Raw genomic sequence first — 21,667 nt, 5'->3', positions numbered from 1 at the left:
AAGGAGCTGGATACTATCTCGACAAAGACATTTACAGACCGAAAAGGATGCGTGGGGCGCAAATGGATGAATTTCCAAGAACCTCCCTGAAAGCAAAAGGAAAATTTGACTACTTTTCGTGAACGTCTCTCAAGGATTGTACGGTTCCCCTGTCGCGCGGCAAGCAAAAACGAATATCCAGACCTTCTGAGAAAGTATGCCGTCATTGTTCATTTTCCCCTGGAAAAGTATGAACAAAGAGGAGGGCAAAAGTACAGCTCTTCTTCTCACAAACGAGCAGACAGTAGAGATCGAGGAATAAAGCAACACCAATCTTTATTCACGATATACGTGCACCATGTGAAAGAGGACTACGTTGTACCAGCTGGCGCGAGTCCCAGCAAAGAGCCACTACTCCTCGCAAATCACAATTGCTGATAACTTCGTCGTAACTTTTTTTTAGACGGAACGAAATATGTTAGGTCGAATTTCTTTTTCGTCGTTCGAAACAAATTGTATTAAAATAGTAATGATAGTAAATTTAAAAAGTCTAGTTACAATCAAAAATTTATTTAGTATGAAAACATTATTTTTCAGAATGAATATAGCTTCATAATTTTTAAGGGAATAAATTTATTTATTAGTTAAGAATTAATTTATTTTCAATTTACGCAATTAACGGCTTCCTTTAACTGTGACTAATTTTATCTTACAAGTTATTTGTAATTTAATTAATTTAAACTTTGTTATTGTTTGTTGGACTGGATATCCTGAATTGTTTTTGTTGTTTAACGCACATGTGGAACTCTTTTTAAATTGAATAAAAATTTATAAAGACACGAATATTGAAATAAATCAAATTCCTTACAACAAGGGAAAGCAATTATAATATAATTTTGGAACAATTATTAAATGAACACGAAAATAAATAAAAACGTTTGTTATAATTGCTCATAAGTAGAATTAACTTTTATTTAGTCCTTTTAAATTAAATCCCTACACAGAACAAGAAAATATCGAAATCAATTTATAATAAGTCAAAAAAAAATATGCAGTATCAAAAATCGGTACTGATAATAATTTATAGCGAAAAGAACATTTTTTAATTTCTAAAAATCGAAAAAAAATAGTAATTATGGAAGGCCCACTACCGGACCGGGCTTAAAAGTTGCAGGATGGATAGAATTTTAAAATAGAAAATCTTCAAGAAAATCGAAGGATACACATAGTTTTAAAAACACGATTGAATACTTAAAATTCAACAATCTCGATTAAAAACACTAAGTATTTCTTTTCTATTTTTTCTGTAAAAGCCATTTGGAAACGCAGATTTTGAAAGAAAACGATTGAATTTCGACCATTATTAAGAAAGTTCTGAACACAAAACTAAAAAAAGAGCGGTTTTTTTGAAAATTCGATATTTTTGAACCAGTGATCAAAAGAATCTCAACATTTACCAGGAAATCTCTTTTTAGGGATACTAAAAAATACCAACAAATTAAGAAAATAAAAGAAAATTTTTTTTAACCGTCCGATTTCGTGTAGAATGCCCCATATATAAATTTATAATGTCTATATTTATTAACGATTTCACTAAATCTGGAGCAATATGTTATTGTAGGTGTTTGTTTCTTATTTAAATTAACTAATTCGATGTTAAGCCTTGAATTATTTAATTGAAGATACTATGAAGCTACTGATAAACATACCTGTATGTATTATCTAGAGAATCTCTAGTTTCGAGTTTGTAGCAACCTATGAAATTATTGTACTCAAAGAAGTGGCCTTGAATCCTTGGAAAGAAAAGCCTCGCACGGCTTTGAACGATGCACACGAGTAGCTTTTCACGAATATGAAAACTGTTGATCGCAGGCGACACTTAGAAATGGTTTATATGATAGCGGTAGGCATCAGAGGTTCGGTGATTATCCGTTGACTTTCATACAATTGAAAACTTCCTCAGGGTCGATTTTAAAGTGGGTGACTGTGTCGTTCGAGAAAATGAAGCTCGGCAACAAAGCATGCTGATTACTGGCTTGGTCGAAAGACAATGGAATGTAATGGGAATGGTTGGAACAATGCAAGAAAGGCTGAACAACTACCACGAGGCGAGTGGCTACGCATGTGTACATCGATAGACCGCGCATACTGACAGGAGAAAGATATGTATAGTCTTCGGATAAATACGAGTCTCAGTTGCAATGAATGCCTCTTAAGAATCTATCGATGACTACTCCGTGCGATAGTCAGCAATCGATTACTGGAATTTCGTTAACCTGTAATGGAGAAAATTCTGTGTACATTTAGCTCTACGCAGTTCTCTTCTTTCGTTTTCTTTTTAGCTCTACGTTAAACTGTTGATAGACTATAGCTACCTATTTCAGACGATTCGAAAAAAAAATATTTTCAGACGCGAGATAATATGAACCTAACGATTAGAAATATTTTTGCAAGGACACGTAAAGAAATGTTAGCTCTTACACTGTTCACAGAGTCTCTTTACAGTGGGTGTAGAAAATATTCGTACACCGATCAATTTCCAAAAAAACTGTGTAAAATTGTAATTATTTATAAACAATGACATTCTACATATTCTCGGAAATCTCTAGAATAGATAGAGTACAAAAGAAATAGCTATTTATGTAAGTTGCGAAATTAACAAGAAAAAAAACAATTAATCGATAGAAATGTTGAAGCAATAAGTATTCGCACAACTGTTTAATATTTAAAACTTCATTAAAAAAAAAAAAGAAATTTACATTAATTTACAAGTATATAATACTTCCTCCGTGGGATTTCTTCTTGATTTTATAATTATTGCAACTCTTCTAAACGTTAAATTAACTAAATTATTAGTTATTCGAAATGGAATCTTCCTCCATTCCTCTATTAGAGCCATTTTTAAAAGTACTTTACTAAAAATTTGATGTTTTCTAATTCGTACGGAGCAATAAACTAATGTATTTACGTTACAAACTCTACTGTAAAGGGTTCGTCATAAGAATCGTACAAATACTTATTGCTTCTATTCTTTTACCCACTTTACGCATTTTTTTGTTAATTTCACAAATTATATTAGGTAATTAGTAAATGTTGTTTGGACTATATGTATCTTAGAGACTTCCAAGAATATGTACAATATCATTGATTATAAAAAAAAAAGCTAAGAAACTACAATTTCACAGAAAAGTTTTTTGGGAAATTGATCGGTGTACGAATACATTCTACACCCACTGTATTTATTAACGATTTCACTAAAGTTATTTCACTAAAGTTAAATAATCCAAGGCTTAACATCGAATTAGTTAATTTAAATAAGAGAGAAACACCTACAATAATATATTAATCCAGATTTAGTGAAATCGTTAATAAATGCGTATGGGAAGTATTGAAACCTTATTTATATTTTTAAATGCGTTGAACGATACCATGATTGTGAATAGTGCTTTCTCTCACTGTAAACAGGAGTTTCTGCCTTTCTGTGTAAAAAAAAAACTATGGTTTTTAAGGTAATTTAACTACTTTAAGTTTAACTTTCCTACTTTAAGGTAAACTTTTTAAAGGCAAACAAATTTCTTTTAATTTTATGAAAGCATGTACGTTTAAGAATGCACTGTTCAAATTTCATTGAAAAACTCTTAAAGTAAATTAATTTTAACTAAATTGAAGAATATTTTACGATACGTTACGAAAAAAATTGAACTTAATATTAAATTAAAAAGAAAGCCACGAATATAGAAAATTCTCAAGTCAAATTGATTCAAAATCATCTTGTATAATTAAACGAAATATAACAGTTATTCCAAATATAAATATTATGTGCAATATACAAGTACTACTAGTCATCTTAATATTTTGCATAAATATAAAGACTTGAGTCTACACTACGCAAATCAGTTTTTAAACTTGCGGAACTGATGCTGTCTAACGGCTCCAATTACGTATACCTTATTAGAATTTAATGATATATTAATGGCTTTCAGTAATCTAAAAGCGAAGCAGACGACGAGGGGAGGGGGCGGTAAGGTTAAGTGGTCGCTTGACTGTATTTGTCAGACGACTTTTCTGTTTGCATGCCGGCTGCTCGTTTGTTCCACGTACAGGCATTGTTCTCCCAGATTATTTTTCCTCTTTCGTTTCCTGGTTATCCCCTTGTGCACGTAGGCGGTATAATCGAACGCTTTTTTTTTCCTTTTATATCTTTCTATGCTTCTATTTGAATTGCTGCGCTACAGCGGGAACCGTTATTGTAACATTCAATTAGTCAACTTCAACAGCAATTCTCATTATTACTAGTACTTTGTACCTTACGCTTCCTTCTACAGACAATAATAATATTTTTCTTGTAACTGAAAAACTAGTGAAACTTATCGACACTTGAAATATTATATGTATATAATTTTTAAAAACACCCTGTTCAGAAGTATGTGGACACTTTCCTAATAGAGATAAATATGTATCTAATAAAAGTTGCGAATCTATTAACCCTTTGCGTTCGTGTGACGCCTCTAGGGCAACATATGTAATTTAAAAGTGATATTTTGAACGTACAATATCAATTTTACTTATTTCAGAATACAGCTAATTATTAATTGAAATAATAATATTAGGTTGTCCCAAAAGTTTCTTTCGTGACTTGCACACAGTTATTTTGTGTAGCAGTGTTTATATAAATAGACATCCTAATTTCTTAGATGTTAATATTGTAACAGTAATGGAACAAAATGAATCGTACGCAATTCAATGATGTAGCATTAGGCATAAAATATTGTGTATGTATTACCTATTAATGAAATGAAAGAAACTTTTGGGACAACCTAATACATTGAATCACGAATGTTTGTAAATGTTTCTTTTCGAAGTAGAGATTTTGATTTTACAGAAATTTATTTTAAAAATGGGCTAGACAGGATTCTATAGAAAAATGCCTCGAGCGCAAAGGGTTAATATCAATTATATCATTTATGTTTCAATATGTTTATGTTACATTAGCAAATGTATTTTATATTAATAGCCTTTTTTAACATCATATTAGTAATGGTAAAAAAACTATAGAGATAAATAGATAATGTTAAAATTTCTTATACCAAACTTGGATACTATTAATTTCTTCATTGGATCCGAAGTAATATTATCTCATTTATTTTTTAATATTTCGCCATACATGTTTTTGATATACTGAACATATTTTTTAAACTTTTCTATCCGAACGATCCCACAGTTCCACTATAAAATTCAATACAGGACTCGAAACATTTAATAGTATTAAATGTTGTTAAATACACATTCAATATAGAATTCAGTAACAAAAGTTGTATAGTAATAATTTAAGGTCTATATTAATTATTCATTGAAGGTAGTAAGTGACCACATATTTATGAACGATGGTGTACATATGTATTTTTACAGACAATGTTTATATTTTTTTCTAGTTGAAAGATAATAGATACCAACGAAACTTATCAACACTTGAAATACTATTGCATACGTGTACTACTAAATAAAACGATAGCGAATGTAACGAAAGTTTGTGTACACGTATCAACACAAGTGAAGAAACAACGCAATTTCTCGTATAGTGTTTAACATACTGTATATAGATAAGAACAAAAAAAATATATTTAATGTATATGTATAAGAGTAGATTTTGTTTTCCGATATCTGATTAACGTACATGCGTATACATATGTATACTAAAGAAAATGTATATTTTTATGTTCAAGGGTTTCATATAATAAAGTATATGTAATTTGAGGAAGAAATTTTTCTGCAGTGCTTCATGTATAATTACTATAGGTTGGTCTCACACACAATATAGTAAAATTCAATTTTAAAAATACGAATGCAAATACCCAATTTTTTTATACGGAGCTCCATTTCTGAAAAAATCATCGCGATCGAACAGACCACCCCGTAAGTGGTCATACTATAGATTCTTGCGTTTAAAATTGTTTAACAAATGACCCAACAGTTCCAATCGATATAACTAATTTAATTGATCAGTAAGTATAGAACTATTAAAGATTAATTAAAAACTCTGAATTATGAGCTTCCACAAAGCGAGCTGCCAGCTTCACACAGACTTCTAACCAGTAAAGAACATATTTTGTCTGTTTATAATGTTTATGTCATAATAAGATTAAAAAGGTACAATATCAGGAAATCGAAACAATTTATGATGTATGCAGTAATTTGTGTGTAAATTAGAATTTTACAATAGCAATTGCAGTTCGGATGATTCACGAGGTCAGTAGGAAACACTTGAACGATTTAAATTTTAATAGCGGATCGGCCAACCGTGATATTTATACGGCCTTTTGGTAGCGTCAAATATTGTACCCCACCCACGTACTAAATAACTCGAATACATGGACGGTCACTGTTATTCAGGCCAAACCGCACTAAATTTATAGACCCGAGGACCAAAATATCGGCAGCTCAACTATTCTATTCCCGTTCCAATTAATAAGCTATTGATAATGACAACCGTCGATAATGTTGTGCGACTATCACGAACTGGAGATTCTTCTTCTGTAGATTCACCGTATTATCGATAGACAGTTCGTAATACTTTTAACTCTTGACAGTCGCGCGCAGTGCCGTAACAAGAGCGTAGCGAAATAGGTGCCCGGCACGGGCGCAACTGGGTTTGGGGCGCAAAACAGAGGGTACCGACTCAATCGAGAGTTGCACGTGATTTTGACTTTACTTGACAATTCTATTCTACATCAATCAGCACCACTGATTGTCTAATTGGTCACTGGCCGTTTTTCGTCCCCTGACCAATTAGACACATACACGTACATATTATTGTTGCGTTATAAATATTACTCGAAATATAAGATACTACTTGTTACTCTTGCTCGGTAATGTCAAATATGCAAACTGTTTTATGTTTTTATTATATTATTTTAACGTATACCTACGTTTTATATCTCTTTTATTTTTTCGTCACTGAATATTAATAAAAACTTGTTCTTATTCAAGTTGTAGATTTATTCAAACAAATACCTTGACAAATACGTTTTTGTGTATACAGGGTGTTCCAAAAATGTTGTAACACGTTGAAATGGGTGGTTCGGGAGGTGATTTGAAACAACTTTTTCCTTAGCGAAAACCGGTATACGCGCGCTCTGATTGGTCAGTATTTTCCTTTACTATCTCCTCAACGAAGCTTCGGACAACATTTTCACTAAGGAAAAAGTTGTTTCAAATCACCTCCCGAACCACCCCTTTCAAGGTGTTACAACATTTTTGGGACACCCTGTATATAGGCAACTCATTTTTATGAAGTTCATAGTATTTAATATATTGGATTTAGTAAAATTTAACGTGTTACGTTAAATTAATTTTTTTTGTCATTACGGGCGTCACGGGCGCTTCATATCCTCGTTACGGCACTGGTCCGTCGAGTAAAGTTGAGCAGAAGTGTATAGTCACTGAAAGGGATCTTGTGTAGTCGTAAATTCAAATAGTAATTATTACTACTTTATTGTAAACCACCCTAATCACGCGTATAAGTGTTCACGCGATTCACGTGTATTTCACGCTGGCCACAAAATACGCGTGACACGGATAGTCGCGTGAATATGGACGTGAATCACGCGAAAGGATTTATCGCAATACACGTGCTTACTATAATACATTTTTGCACAAATGCCAGTGTTGTTTGCATTATTGATGTACAATTTGCTGGATATAATAAAGATAACAATCGAAAACGAATGTTGCATTGATATCGTGGTATTTCATTTCATTATTTTAACTGTATTTTATTTTAATTGTAATTCGTTGTTTTATATTTGCTTCCGTTTTTCTGTAGTGCGCATTCAAAGTCAGTTGAAATTCCTCCAAGCAAAACGCTTATGATATTACTCCTAACTTCAATGTACGATTTACAAAACTTTGCTCATTGTCAGAAAGACGATATTTAAATGAATTATAATGTTTACTAGATTAGTATAGATTGTATTCCGTGCATAAAGTAAGTAAAAATGTTAACAACTTTTTAAATAATAGGATCTGATTGGAGAGAAGTACATTTAACTAAAATTTTAACTTTGTCCAAGGTTATAAAAAATTGACCGCACTTGTCCAAGATTTAATTACAATCACAGGGAAGGGTGAATCATACTGTGTTTTTATTTTAAACTATTAGTAACCTATTCCGATTTTTATATCCTGTGTATCACCATTAATGAATAACAAAAATATTTTTGTTCACAGTTGATAACAGTCTTGAATAAAATTTTAGTTCTAAAAGAAGTAATATGTCAAACAAAGTACTCTTGAATAAAATGTTAACTTTATATATGCTACATGTTTTTATGTTAAAGTGTTGTTAGCTTACTTCTATTATTACTACGTACATCCTGTCATTTTTAAGTTATTAAATACATTTCTCTCACAGTTTTTAACAGTTTTGAGTCGGATTTTGATTTTGGACATCCTGTAGCTCAAATTGATTTATATTAACACAACTTAAGTATCATAATATAGGGAATAACTTCCCAAAATTTCATTAAAGTATTTCCAAGAGAACCAAAATTATAGATTTTTGATCGCCGAAAGCCTGGCGCTGCTATTTCTGTTTCTCACCACGGGGCGGCGCGGTGGTACACGTCATCTGATAGACACGCAAGCGCGAGCCACTGGTGGTGCACGCCGCCCGATTAGAGACTCAAGTGCAATCCGGCGTTAAACAAGTTGGGAAATTCTAAAAAAAAAATTACATTTACGTACCTTTTTTAATGGAGAATCGAACAGAAATGTGAAAAAATTCCAAACTTGAAGTGCTAGAACGAATACAACTTAGAGGTCAAATTTTCTGCTGCATCCTGTATAATTCATTTATCGTAAATATTTAAAAAGGTTGTAATAATGTCAAAATTCATGTCTACATTCAGAGCTATTTGGGATTTCTTTCGTCCGAATCCATTCTTGTGATTTCCATGAGTCTCGTGATTCACGGTGTACTCATTTATCTGCGCATCTGTCAACTGTAATTTCACTAATTACGCGAACTTGTCATATCCGGAAGTTGACACTAGAATTCGTCGAGTTCGAATTTTCGCATATTTTGATGCAGGTGCAAGTGATACTCCAACCAGTAGTTAATTGAGCTCCGGCATGATTTAATTTGATTTGCCGAACGAAGCGTACCATCCACTGGGAGTTACGGAACAGATGCTAGGATATTTGGTTCATTTACCATGCGGTTAATGATATCCGTGAGGGACCGAGTCCTAGATCCCCGTGGGTTTACCTTTTAATGATTTGCGTTTAAGTTAATTAAAACTAGTTAATGTTGAGGTGTCTAGAATTCGCATCGCCACGACATTAAGACGGGACGTCACTTCTCGATCCGAATGTAGGAAAGACAAAGAAAAGTTTATGTGGAACAGCCAACAACAGCCGAAAATATGAAGGCTCGAATAATAAATGCTTGCAAGCAAATTGCTAAGGAAACTTTAGAGCAAGTTGAACTGTCATTTAAGGTCGTACTTTCAAATATAGAAGATAAGAAACATTTTCTGGGCGCGCAGTGAAGAAGAAAACTTCAAGCCATTGAAATGACCTTGAATGACATTTCAGGGTCAACATAATGTACATCAATGGATTCGTCTTGAGGTAAACTATCTGTCTAGCGTGAAAAAAAAATTCATTTCCATTTAAAAAAACAAAGGACACTTTCAAATCTCGGAAGCACCTCTACTAAGAAAAAAACAGTGTACAGCATTGAATGTCCCCCTTTAGATAGAGCATGTTTCGTTTAAACATTTTTTTCAAAGGATGAATACTTTGGGAAAGAATCGCGTGGAAAGTTATAATGAAACACCATATATATATATATATAACAAATATGATATACATATATGGTGTGTGTGTGTGTGTGTGTGTGTGTGTGTGTGTGTGTGTGTGTGTGCGTGCGTGTGTGTGTGATAGTCATTATGTCAATATATACATATAATTATTATTATATATACACATATATGTATTAACACCCTATATTGTATATAACAAATATGAGCTTGTATTACATGAAAAAAGAATGTGTGGATAGTGTACACCTTAAGAAAGCGACAAAGAGCACTTGTCCTTATACATACATATATATACATAAGCCAGTGTAATAAGTATTCATACAGGAACCAATTCAAAATAAAGCTTCGTATATTTATTTTATCAATAAATTTTAGAGGAAGAAATAATTAACCAACATTCCTACATATTTTTATGTACGAACACTTCTTACACTGACTGTATATCTTGATACATGTACCATATTTTTATTTGATTTCCTATGTTATTCGAATAGGAACCTTCAAGGAATCATGCACTTTTACAAATTTTACGCTCCCCTAAGTTTATCCTGTTTAATCGCTAATTAAGTTTGTCTGGATTTCCAATGTCCCGTCGGAAGAGACATCTTAGTGCAAAGGGTGAATTGAAGAGAGCATAGTTCTACTCACCACATCGATGAGCTGCGAGAGCTTGAGTTTAATGCACACGCGTAGTACGTCCGATGTATTCACAACAGGGCGTACTAGTTTGTTGTAGTTAGATAACAGGTCGTCGTAAAGGCGTTTTGCATCCGGATTGCCGGCGACAGCGCCGTGAACCACCAATGCCGAGAGAAACCATACGCGCAGTGTTTCCCCTATTATGGGGGGCATCATTGTCCCCTGATTCCTCCACTATGATCGACACACTCGCCCCCTTTGAATCTTCTCGCTCGACCACACGAACCACGAACCACAAATCTATAAAATATACAAAACGAAATGGAAATTAATTTTTCACTGCTGCGATAACAATTTATGGAAATCAAGAATACGAAAGTATTGCGGAATTTATGTTTCGTTCTATAGGGTTGCATTCGTTTCTTGCAACATCACACAAGATTTAAACGCGGCGCGCCTCTTTGCCTAATTTCGTTATCTAATAAAGATGTCGCCAAAGTTAGTTCCGGGATATGTACATCATGCGTGATGATAAGTAGTAAAAGATTATGTTCTTATTTTTGTTTAAGGGGGCAGAGTCAAGTAAAATTCAAAATTTTGACCTTTTTTTTTTGTTTTAGAAAATTAGTTTACCATCTGGAGAATGTGCTCCGACTATTTCAGCTAAAACTTCGAAGTCTAAGTGTACCTGCAAAGTCATTAAAGTGATGCGCTCCGAACGGTACACGAAGGACTACTTTTATATCCGGAAACTTTAAACGCATTTTTCGCAAAACACAAAATTTCGCGTGCCGTGCAACGTACCTTAGAAATTTCTCAGCCGATTGCTATGAAACTTGACACAAAATGTTCCTTAAACTATTCTCCTTTGCATCAACCTAAAGGTTTTTATAAACATTGAAATAAACAATCTTTCTAATCATCTTTTTTTATAACAAGATTTTTTTAACGTGACGTAACATTTTTAATTAAAAAATATTTTTTTTTAATCTAGGTTGATGCAACACGGATTACTATATTTTAACGAAAAATTGGTGGATTTTTTATTTCAAATAATTAGAGTGATTTGTGCATTGCACGGCGCATTTTCGAGAAGCCAACTTCAAACAGCTGCTGTTCATTCATTTATGAATATTTTTAAATAAAAAAAATTATATAGATTATCTAGATGCTACAAAATAACAAGTAATTAGTTGTAAATAAATATATATAACGCACTCTTCAAAAATAATTCGCAAAAAAGAGGTTATTTACTTGACCCTCCGCCTTTAAAAATATTGATCTGTGGAGGTGGATCCGCAGACGAAGTGTATATTTCTGTTTTGTTGCGGTTAATGAAATACTTAATAAATATATTTTGTCTAACATTCATCAGTGATCACGTGTTGTTCCTTTCTTTTCGTTCAAATATAATCTATATCTACAGGTTCAACTAATTCGCTTTACTATTAGGTTGTCTAACAAATTTCTTTCGCTACCATCGCATTCAACTATTTTGTGTGATAGTGTTTATACAGGGTATCCCGTAACTGGTGGCACAGGCGAGTATAGGGTGATCCTACGTAAAAAATTGAATAAAAAATGTAGAATAAAATTTTGTCACGTGACACTCTATTTTCGAAAAAAATAAACCCGGACACTTGGACCAGCTTCAGCTCGACGGATTGCATTGTAGATCATAAGCATAAGAAGAAAGTAAAATCAATGTAAGAGATATCATCATGTTGACAATGTTTGTAAACATTGCAAGAAGCACGGAAGTACTCTCCTACTCGGAACAGTAACGTAACAAATAAAATACGTCAACTGAAGCTACATCAAATACTCGCAAACTCGACAAATTTTCAAATTTATTTTTTTCGAAAATAAAGTATCTATGAAACAATTTTATTCTACCTTTTCGATTCAATTTTTCACGTAGAGTCAACCCCTACTCGCTTGTACCACTAGTTATGGTACACCCTGTATAAATAGACAACCTTGTCTCTTACGTAAATATTGAATATGTGTTACTAATGAGACGAAGGAAACCTTTGGAACAGGAATATCGCAATCGAAACAACTTCTACGCAGTTACATTAATCGTAATTAATTCGAGTTATCGTAATTTACAACCATTTCTCTATTTCCCCTAGTTTCCTTGCAAATTACCAGACCTTTCACCTTAAATCAATAACAATAATACGTACAGTTACGGTGTACGAATACTTTAGTAAATAAGCTACCGTGCTTTTATAAATTTTATCTGCCAATGTTGTCTTTATATTCGAAACGAACCAGCGACGATTTTATTTATGGCATCTTGAAATGAAAATAACAATTTGTAGGAGTCTCTGCGAAAAATGAGGCACAGAGATTCAAACCCATGATCCTCGGATCCACAGTCGACCGCTTTTCCTACACGACCAATCTCACACCCTATAATTCGTGTTCTAGTTTGACTCCTTATTCTTGAGTATTGGGGGCGTGGATATTACACATTTTTTATCGAAAATATAATATAATTAACAACCATGAAATCCGTCGTCTGGCAGCCAGTCGTTAGAACAATGTAGGCGTATTTTGAACAAAAGATGAAGTAAATACAATCAGTGTAATAAGTACTCGTACAGGACTCAATTCAAAATAAAACTTCACACATTCATTTTATTAATAAATTTTAGGTGCTGAAATAATTAACCAACTTTCCCACATATTTTTAGAGTAGATTTTGGGTAAATTAAAGTTTATCACTTGTAATGTTAACCTCTTATTTCTTTCCTTATTAGTTTTTATTTTGAATTAGTTGCTGTACGAATACTTCTTACACTGACTGTACGTCATTTTGAAATGGCAGGTTTTTGATGTAGCAATTAATTGCATGTTAGTGAATAACAAAAAAATATTGTCGGGCGTTTGCGTGGAACATAAAGGGCACCAGACGCGCACAAAGTTGCAAAAATGTTATACTTTCATAAAAAAAAGGTTACTTTTCTTTAAAAATGACATAAGTAAAATGGTGACACGCTTTCAGACTATTGCGACACTTACTTACTATTAACCCTTTGCACTCGAGGCCTATTTTTCTAGTGTCTACCAGCAACTCAAGATCCTTTCTTAGTATTCTATTGCCACGAATGCTAAGCTTAGATTAACCTTGAACATGTAGCCCGATTGTCGTTTTATTGGCACCTCGAGTTCCAAAGAAATGAAACCTAAAGAAACATTACTGCTGGTAGATTTGCTGCGTGAAATCTAGTGGTGACCGAGAGTCACCTCTCGAGTGCAAAGGATTAACATGTGGAAAGAGAAGAACTGAACTTTCTATGAGAATGTCAGAATACAGTGAAGTCTCCACAAATGCACAAATTTCTCTCCCATAAATGCCCTGAAACCATCCCCACCCCTTAAGGGGTCAAAGAGTTCGATTGCCGAGCAGTGTTTATATGATCGTATATTCTCTGATGTTTGCCGACGAGTTTCGAACAGAGAGAAGGACAGCGAATAAAGAACAGGACGGAGCGAATGCAACGGTGGAACTTTTGTATTATTAACATTTTTGTTGTAAAACTTTTACCATCATATTCCTGACATTTATCTGATTACAATGAAACCAAGCACGATATAATTCGGATGATATTTACCAGACATCCTTTTTTAGTTAGTGTTCTACGAAATGTGATACATAATAAGTTGTTACAAGTAATTACGTCGTGTTTAGTCTCATATTAATCATAAAAAAGTCACGAATGCGATGGTAAAAGTTTTGCAACAAAAAAGTTAATAATAAAAAAGTTTCACCGTTGCATTACATTGTCTCACCGACATACTCTGGTGTTTTCGATCCGTCTTCTTCTTTTGTTCGCTGTCCTTCTCTACATTCCAAGCTTGTCGGCAAAACATCAGAGACTGTACGAACTCTACCATGAATGCACCAGTCAGTCCCAAGTTCGTTCATTGTATGTAGAGTTTATGTTTACGCGCCCTCCTCTTCTTTATTCGGTGTCCTTCTCTACGTTCGAAGCTTGTCGGCAAAACATCAAAGAATTTACGAACTCTATCAGAAATGCATTTGTTCAGGCCCGAGTCTTACCATTTAGGGATACTTTACTGTACTCTGTTTTATATTGACAAAATTGATCCCCGATTTATATAATCGCCACTGTAGGTAAGCATATACATAAACCTATGTATGTATAATCTGGACTCTCAGCCTGTCGAACGATCTAGTCACCATTGCTCCAATTATTCGAATTGTCAGGATTATGGATTATTCCGTTATGACAAACCTACCAGCAATCTATCCACGGTATGTATCGAAATATGCTTGACTCCTATCCTACGAAACATCGCTGCGCTCATGCGTGTGCGCATTCGAATTATACGAAGTAATCATTTGCATTAATTTGCTGTAGAGATTGTAACGAAATATGATGTAATAAAACATTATTTTAACATGCGTGGAAGATTCTATGCTGATATGAATGATTTTCAATATTTTCGAAGTTACAAACATGTATTGTATGCGTAGGATAAAGAAAAATGTACGAATATACGGGATGTTTTGAAAATAAGGTATGGGGGTGATGGTACAAAGCTCGTTACCATTAAAAGTACATCATTTAAGTACGATACTATTGAATTCTGATGAATAAAATATTAATGAATACTGGAGATAATGGGATCGATAAAGATCTTGTCTTTCTCGAAAACAATTACTAGTGAAAAAGGTTAAATTAAAATTTATTTTGAAGGTAAATGCAATTTAGATCTTCGAATGACCTTCAACACAAAGGTCCACTCTGTAGTTACAGAGAAACAAAACATTCTGAATCTTAGAATTAATCTCCGCTCATTTTTCCCAATAATGGATAAATTCTGAGGAGTGGGTCTGGTACTTTTTGAACACTCTGTATATGTACATGAGTGCATATACGCATGAATATACTATTTTATATTAAATAATCAATGACGGTAAATAAAATCCATCATCTATAAGTTAAAGAAAATTACTGTAAAAGATCTGTATCTATAAATTGAATATATTGTTGTTGTTATTATTATTACGTTGAAGATATAGCCACCCATTATCTTCCAAACAGTGTTTAGTATACAACGTCCTGATGAATTTAAGCACGATAGGGCGTTGTACAATTACCTAACTCACCGTACCTGCCTTGAATTAAGGACCACCGATTAACTGAGCATGGTCTCAACAGTGAACGTATTCTCACAGACTATGCGGAAAAGCAAAGACATGTCACGGATGCAAATGGCATCCAGTTAAGAAGATCATTATCTAAATAGCCATAATATGCGTAATCGAGTCGAGTTTCGAAAGCTGAACATTAAATAGTAACAGCTTAAAGGGGGAAGCCACATTGGACGCGTGAAAATCATAACTGTATTCAACAATTTTTTCCCCCGAAAACAATTAACTCGATAGAAAATCTGTTTGCTGGGGTTTATTGTTCATATGTTAAATAATACAAAAATTATTTTTACTTAGATTTTTTTTTTTAATAGCTATAATTTGCCTAGTGCCTATTAATCTATCGAAGAAGTACAAAGTATTGAACATGAAGTATTAAACTAATTACGAAGATGATTTATAAATCTACTGCGGATGTTTATGCATTTATGCATAACAAATGAAAATATCCAAGAATATATAGAATATCTAAAATAGTGTACAGGCTATACCGTTTAAAAATAAAGCATATTTTCATTCAAATTTTAAGTTTTGTTTTATATTTGTAAAGATATGAATTTGCATAAACATCCACATAATAATAACTAGACTGCGGATCTGTATGCAAAATAAAATCTTCGCGAACGTGTCTACAAAAATTGAACCCAAGTAGGAATTTATTTTATTTTACTTTCAGTCTTCTTTATATGCTTGCATATTGTTTGCATTTTGTAGCTTCTTGCACATTCAAATTTCTTATAAATGCATAACGATCCGCAGTCTAATAATAAACAAATAATAATTACCAAAACAAACTATGCCCTCTGCTCTGATTTGTAGTTGTTTTAAAAAAATGTTGGCGTTAGAGAATTTAAAAAATGAATTTAATTCGTTTTAGCGCTTTTTTTTTGTAAGCCGATTAATTACGACGTAAGGCACTCAAATAAAGCGTGCAAGAAATAAAACTGTTTTACCCGCGACTGATTCTAAGATCAAAAGAAAAGGTTAAACGTGTTTCCGTTGATCTATCGTCGGAAGATGAAAATTGAATCCTCGGCGCACTCCGGAATTCAATTTAAATAACTTAATTTATCGCACATCGGTTGAGCGTTAATGTACATTAAGAGAGTTGCTGTAATCGTATTTTCCGTATCATTAAAAAGGTATTATTAATGCTCTCGCGCGACTTTAAGTTTAAAGACGTCCATTTGTCTTCCATGTATATACCATGTATGAAAATCACCGCGTTTCGTAAAATATCCTAACCGATGCCAGCATAGACGCTAATTATACTTAAATAACCATAGAGAAGTATATTCACAAAATTGATACTTTTACTTTCCCGGAAAAAATAGTAATTTTTAAAATGTCATAATTCAGACCATACGGTTGCATCGTTTTCGTTACAGATAAACGTTTAAAATGTCTCATAAACTAATCATCTTTTTACGTAGAATGACAAAAGGATTCAATGTATGCAAACAAAAGTATGCATTTCGATTAAAAAAAGTAGTGCAACTGTCGATTGTGCACGCACCGTTACACAACTATGTGAATCTGGCAGCCGACTTTTCAAAAATTAATTTTTTTTAAAGAAAATGATAGCATTTCGTTTGTACTTGATTATACCATCGACAGTTTCGTGTGGACCTTCATTAATTAATAATTAAAAAGATATTTAAAAAATGGTCAGTACCCGACATTAAAATTTTTGAAATCTGTTTTTTCGCTGTTGTTTAGAATCGTTTGTACCCGTTTGTACCGCTTTTCGTTTCGTTTTTACCTTAATAGTTTAAATTTTATAATTCAACCGTATCAACAATTGCTTGTAAAATTTAAACTATTAAGGTACAAACGAAACGAAATGTGGTAGAAACGGGTACAAACGATTCTAATGAATAGAGAAAAACCAGATTTCAAAAATCTCAATGTCGGGTGCTGACCATTTTTTGAATTTTTTTTAATTATTAATTGATGACGGTACAAACGAAACTATTGGTGGTACAATCAAGTACAAACGAAATGCTATGATTTTCTACAAAAAGAATTAATTTTTGAAAAGTCGGGTACCGGGTTGACATAGCTCAGGTGACGTGAGACCGAGGTGAGAAACGAAACGTACGCGCTCGGTTTATCGGGATTGAAGCAAATGTGAGTGTAAACGTCGCTATTAAAGGACAACGAAGTCTTTATCCATCATTTCCGAGGGCTGCATTGCGAATCGGCGAACGACTGATTGATTCGCGTATTTCGTGGAAGCCCATTAGAGGAAAGTACGCTGCAACTCAACGAGATAACCGCTGGATGTAAATTGAAGCCTATATCTGACAGGATTTAATCCGATTTTCAACGATCGTTATGCAGGTTGTCTGATCAGTCCAGGTGAACCACTCATCGTTGTTGGGATTAGGATTACCCCAATGGATTTCCCCACTTCGGTATTAAGCCGGCAACGTACGTGAGTCGTACGTTTTCGACTCAAATTGCATTGGGTAACTGCATCCACGTAATTAGAAGACTCTTTATAAGCGTAAACATTCACGACCGGAACGGTAGTTGTTTGTAAATAGGTTCGGTTAATAGAAAAATCACATCGAGCTTACGATAAGTCTTTCGACATAACCAGTGTAGCGAAGAATATAAGTAAATAGAGTAAGGAGCTAGATATAAGCAAAGAACATTGTGAAAAGGAATTGTGTTTATAACAAAATAATTTGTTACACAGTAAAGAGATATACATAGAAATCTTTCGACATGAAATGATGTTCGTCTTTCGTATCGTCGATGCCACTGTGAAATTAGCACCTCACTTTCAAAAAATCAAATTTTCAGCACCAGTTCTATTTGCATACACGATAGTTCTATAGTTCCTGATAGTTTTTAGAAATAGTTCCGCCGAAATACGCAAGAAACAGCATTTTGAAAATATGAGGTGCTAACTTCGCATGCCCTGAAACTTCAACAAAATTGAAAAAAAAAGCTTTATACTGCTTTACTATCTGCTATATATGAATCACAGAAAATTTGTATCGATTGAAAATATCGTAAACAGAGAATTCGATAGATTACAGTTCAGTGTTTCTCAACCTCCTTCAAATTTGTTTCTTAATTTGCCCCCTTTGATTTTTGAGGACTTCAAATTATATGATTATCCCCATAATAACGTAGGTTAGACATTAGTAAGGTACAAACAAAGTTATTTGAAAGAAATAAAAGTAAAATATTTGTCACTTATAATTTTAACTTGACACACAAAACTTATACTTTTACTGGCCCGGAAAAAATAGTCATTTATAAAATATCATAATTCAGACCATACGTTTCCATCGTTTTCGTTACAGATAATCGTTTAAAATGTCTCATAAACTAATCATTTTTTTTCGTAGAATGACAAAAGGATCCAATGTAAGCAAACAAAAATATGCATTTCAATTAAAAAAAGTAGTGCTCGAGCTCGAAAAGAAATAGGATTAAATAACATGAAATTACAATATTTACTATAACTTGAACCTAATACGGAACTAATAAGACTACTTTCGAAAAATACAAACGTTTGTGCAATATTGAAATAAAGTCAAGAACAAATACTGCACGGGATTTCGTAAAAGAGTACGAAAAATGTATTACGTCTCGACCTCTCTGAGAGACTAACACGTAGAATATAGGAAGGTTAATAAAAGGTTTTGTTATTAATATTTAAGATGAAAGCAAAATGATGAAATACAACCCACGAATTCTTCTTTTCATATTCTCTTTCATTGTAGAGATTTCTCAAAGATTTCTATCTATGCGAAATGAAATGAAAAAATTACAAAATCTACTTTAAAATATACCTAAAATATTCTCAAAGTTAAAACAATACTTTACATAAATTCTTCTCTATAGAAAAAAATATTCCAAAACCCACGTAATTATATTTGGTCTGATAATTTCCCCCTCAATCTCGCAACAAGCAATGATGAATTCAACACACGATACTAAAGGGTAACAAAACGTTTTCAAGCAGCTAATCCAAGTTATTTCCAAGTAAAATAATAAAAATATGTACATACGTATCTATCGATGGAAGCTACAGCTAAAATTCCAATATTTCAAGTAAACATTACAACAAAGTTTGTATCGATCCTGATCCTGTAATGTACACGTTATAACGTTCGTATTTATTCGAGAAAAAGTCAACAGCGGTCCTTCCCTGAAGCGGAACAGCGGAGCAATACCTCTGCGATTAAGGGGCGAAATAGGTTTAGACTCGAAGAGCACGAAAAGAAGAGTTGTAGGCTCAAAACGAAGGATATGAAGGAGAAGAAGAACTGCTACATGGTCTTGGAATCTTTGACTAACCAGTAAATAGATTAAATAAATTCGTTACTTCCTTCAACTTTTCTTTTCGGTATTCTCTTTTTCAAACGCTTTTTCCTCGAATTTCTTTGAATTTTTGTACACTCTAGCTCGAAAAGTTTTTAACCAACCATTTTAAAAATTGCTAGATTATGCTTTACATGTAATTACACTCTATATGAGCCTAAATTTGAAGTAATATCATGGTTTAAAGTACTTTTTTATTGCCAAAAAAAGTTTATTACCAAAACAGAGAAAATGGTTCATATCTCGAGTTCTAGTTGAATGACTTCAAATTTGGAGTGAATCTTCGGCACGTGTGCCTTTATCGCCTGAACCATGGTTTTCAGAATCTGACCAAAACAAAATACAAACAATAAATATTCAAACTTTAAAGTGCTACCATTTTTTGAATCTTTAATATTTCATAATAATGCTGGCTAAAATTAACAAAAATGTTTCTTGATTTTTTCATTTCGGATAAACAGAACGACCGGAATCGAGGCAACCACGAACATACTTTTTTCAATAGAGACTGTACAAGATTTTGTTTATTTTACTTGCAAGAAATTGTATATGTTTTTAACTCTTGGGATTAAAAGTATCCCATCTTTTTGATGGACCGTAATGCATGGTGGGACATTTTTAATCCCACCTCGAAATTTTGCAATAGCTGCACGTGTATAGGTTTATGTTTCGTCTTATTTACGTAAAGCAGTTGGTAATATATCCATCCAATGTTACAAATGTATGCACTTATGTTGGCAACTTTCAACATGTTAATACCGGTTCAACAATTGTTGTAAACGGAAGGTTTATTGCGATAATATTTCTTTCCTGGTTTTATGTGAAAAATCGTAGAGGTAAGTTAATTTATATAAAAATTAGTTCTATATAAACAAGTGAAGTGTTTTATAATAAAAACTAAAGATTAAATTTGTTTGCAAATGATGAAAGTATGGTGGGATTTGGAACTTGGGGAGTAATAAAAAAAAACATATTTTTATTTATTGTTTATGTTTTAATATTCTTAAAACTATAAATGTGATTTGAATATAGTGTAGGTAATTTTTGACCCTTCAGCTTCAAAATACAAAAAACAAATCCATAACAATTTTGTTTGATTTAAAACGCAATAAAATTCCTGTGCAACATGGGTCTATTTTATGACCTGAATTCCTGTACCGTAAAGAGTTAAAATGTAAATAAATATGTGTTTAAGACCCTTCATAAAAATTCCTTATAAATTGTAAAAAAAGGAATTAAAAATTGACGCTCTAGAGTAGAACAACCCTTTGAAGAGAGTCCGAGCAGAGTGCGCGACACTGTAATTAAAATCTAAAGCGTATAGGAACAGTATCCCGAGTTCCTTGACCAGCGTGATAAAATAACGGCAAACGAAGATACAAGATCACATGTACTATGTTTAATTTTGTTTATTTTACTTGCAAGAAATTGTGTAAGAAATTATGTTGTTAAAATGTGAATAAATATGCGTTCAAGACCCTTCATAAAAATTCCTTATAGATTGTAAAAAAAGGAATTAAAAATTGACGCTCTAGAGTAGAACAACCCCTTAAAGAGAGTTCGAGCAGAGTGCGCGACACCGTAATTAAAATTTAAAGCGTATAGGAACAATAACTCGAAATTGTGTAAGAAATTATGTCGTTAAAATGTGAATAAATATGCGTTCAAGACCTTTCATAAAAATTCCTTA

At 33.0% G+C, this 21,667-nt stretch overlaps 1 protein-coding gene across 5 annotated transcripts in view; it reads right to left on the bottom strand.

Moving 5' to 3' along the window:
* The window catches only part of LOC128891076 (acetylcholine receptor subunit alpha-like), a 271,049-nt gene that overhangs the window by 248,102 nt on the left and 1,280 nt on the right, over window positions 1-21,667 (bottom strand). For all 5 annotated transcript variants that reach the window (XM_054150303.1, XM_054150644.1, XM_054150382.1 and 2 more), the window contains exon 2: window positions 10,452-10,742. In XM_054150303.1, coding sequence (XP_054006278.1) covers window positions 10,452-10,658 — 207 coding nt within the window. In that variant the 5' untranslated portion in view covers window positions 10,659-10,742. The remainder of the gene's footprint in view (window positions 1-10,451; window positions 10,743-21,667) is intronic.

This window comes from Hylaeus anthracinus, unplaced genomic scaffold, assembly GCF_026225885.1.
Source record: "Hylaeus anthracinus isolate JK02 unplaced genomic scaffold, UHH_iyHylAnth1.0_haploid 0, whole genome shotgun sequence".
Lineage (NCBI taxonomy): Eukaryota > Metazoa > Arthropoda > Insecta > Hymenoptera > Colletidae > Hylaeus > Hylaeus anthracinus.
This window is presented reverse-complemented; position numbering and strand designations above follow the sequence as displayed.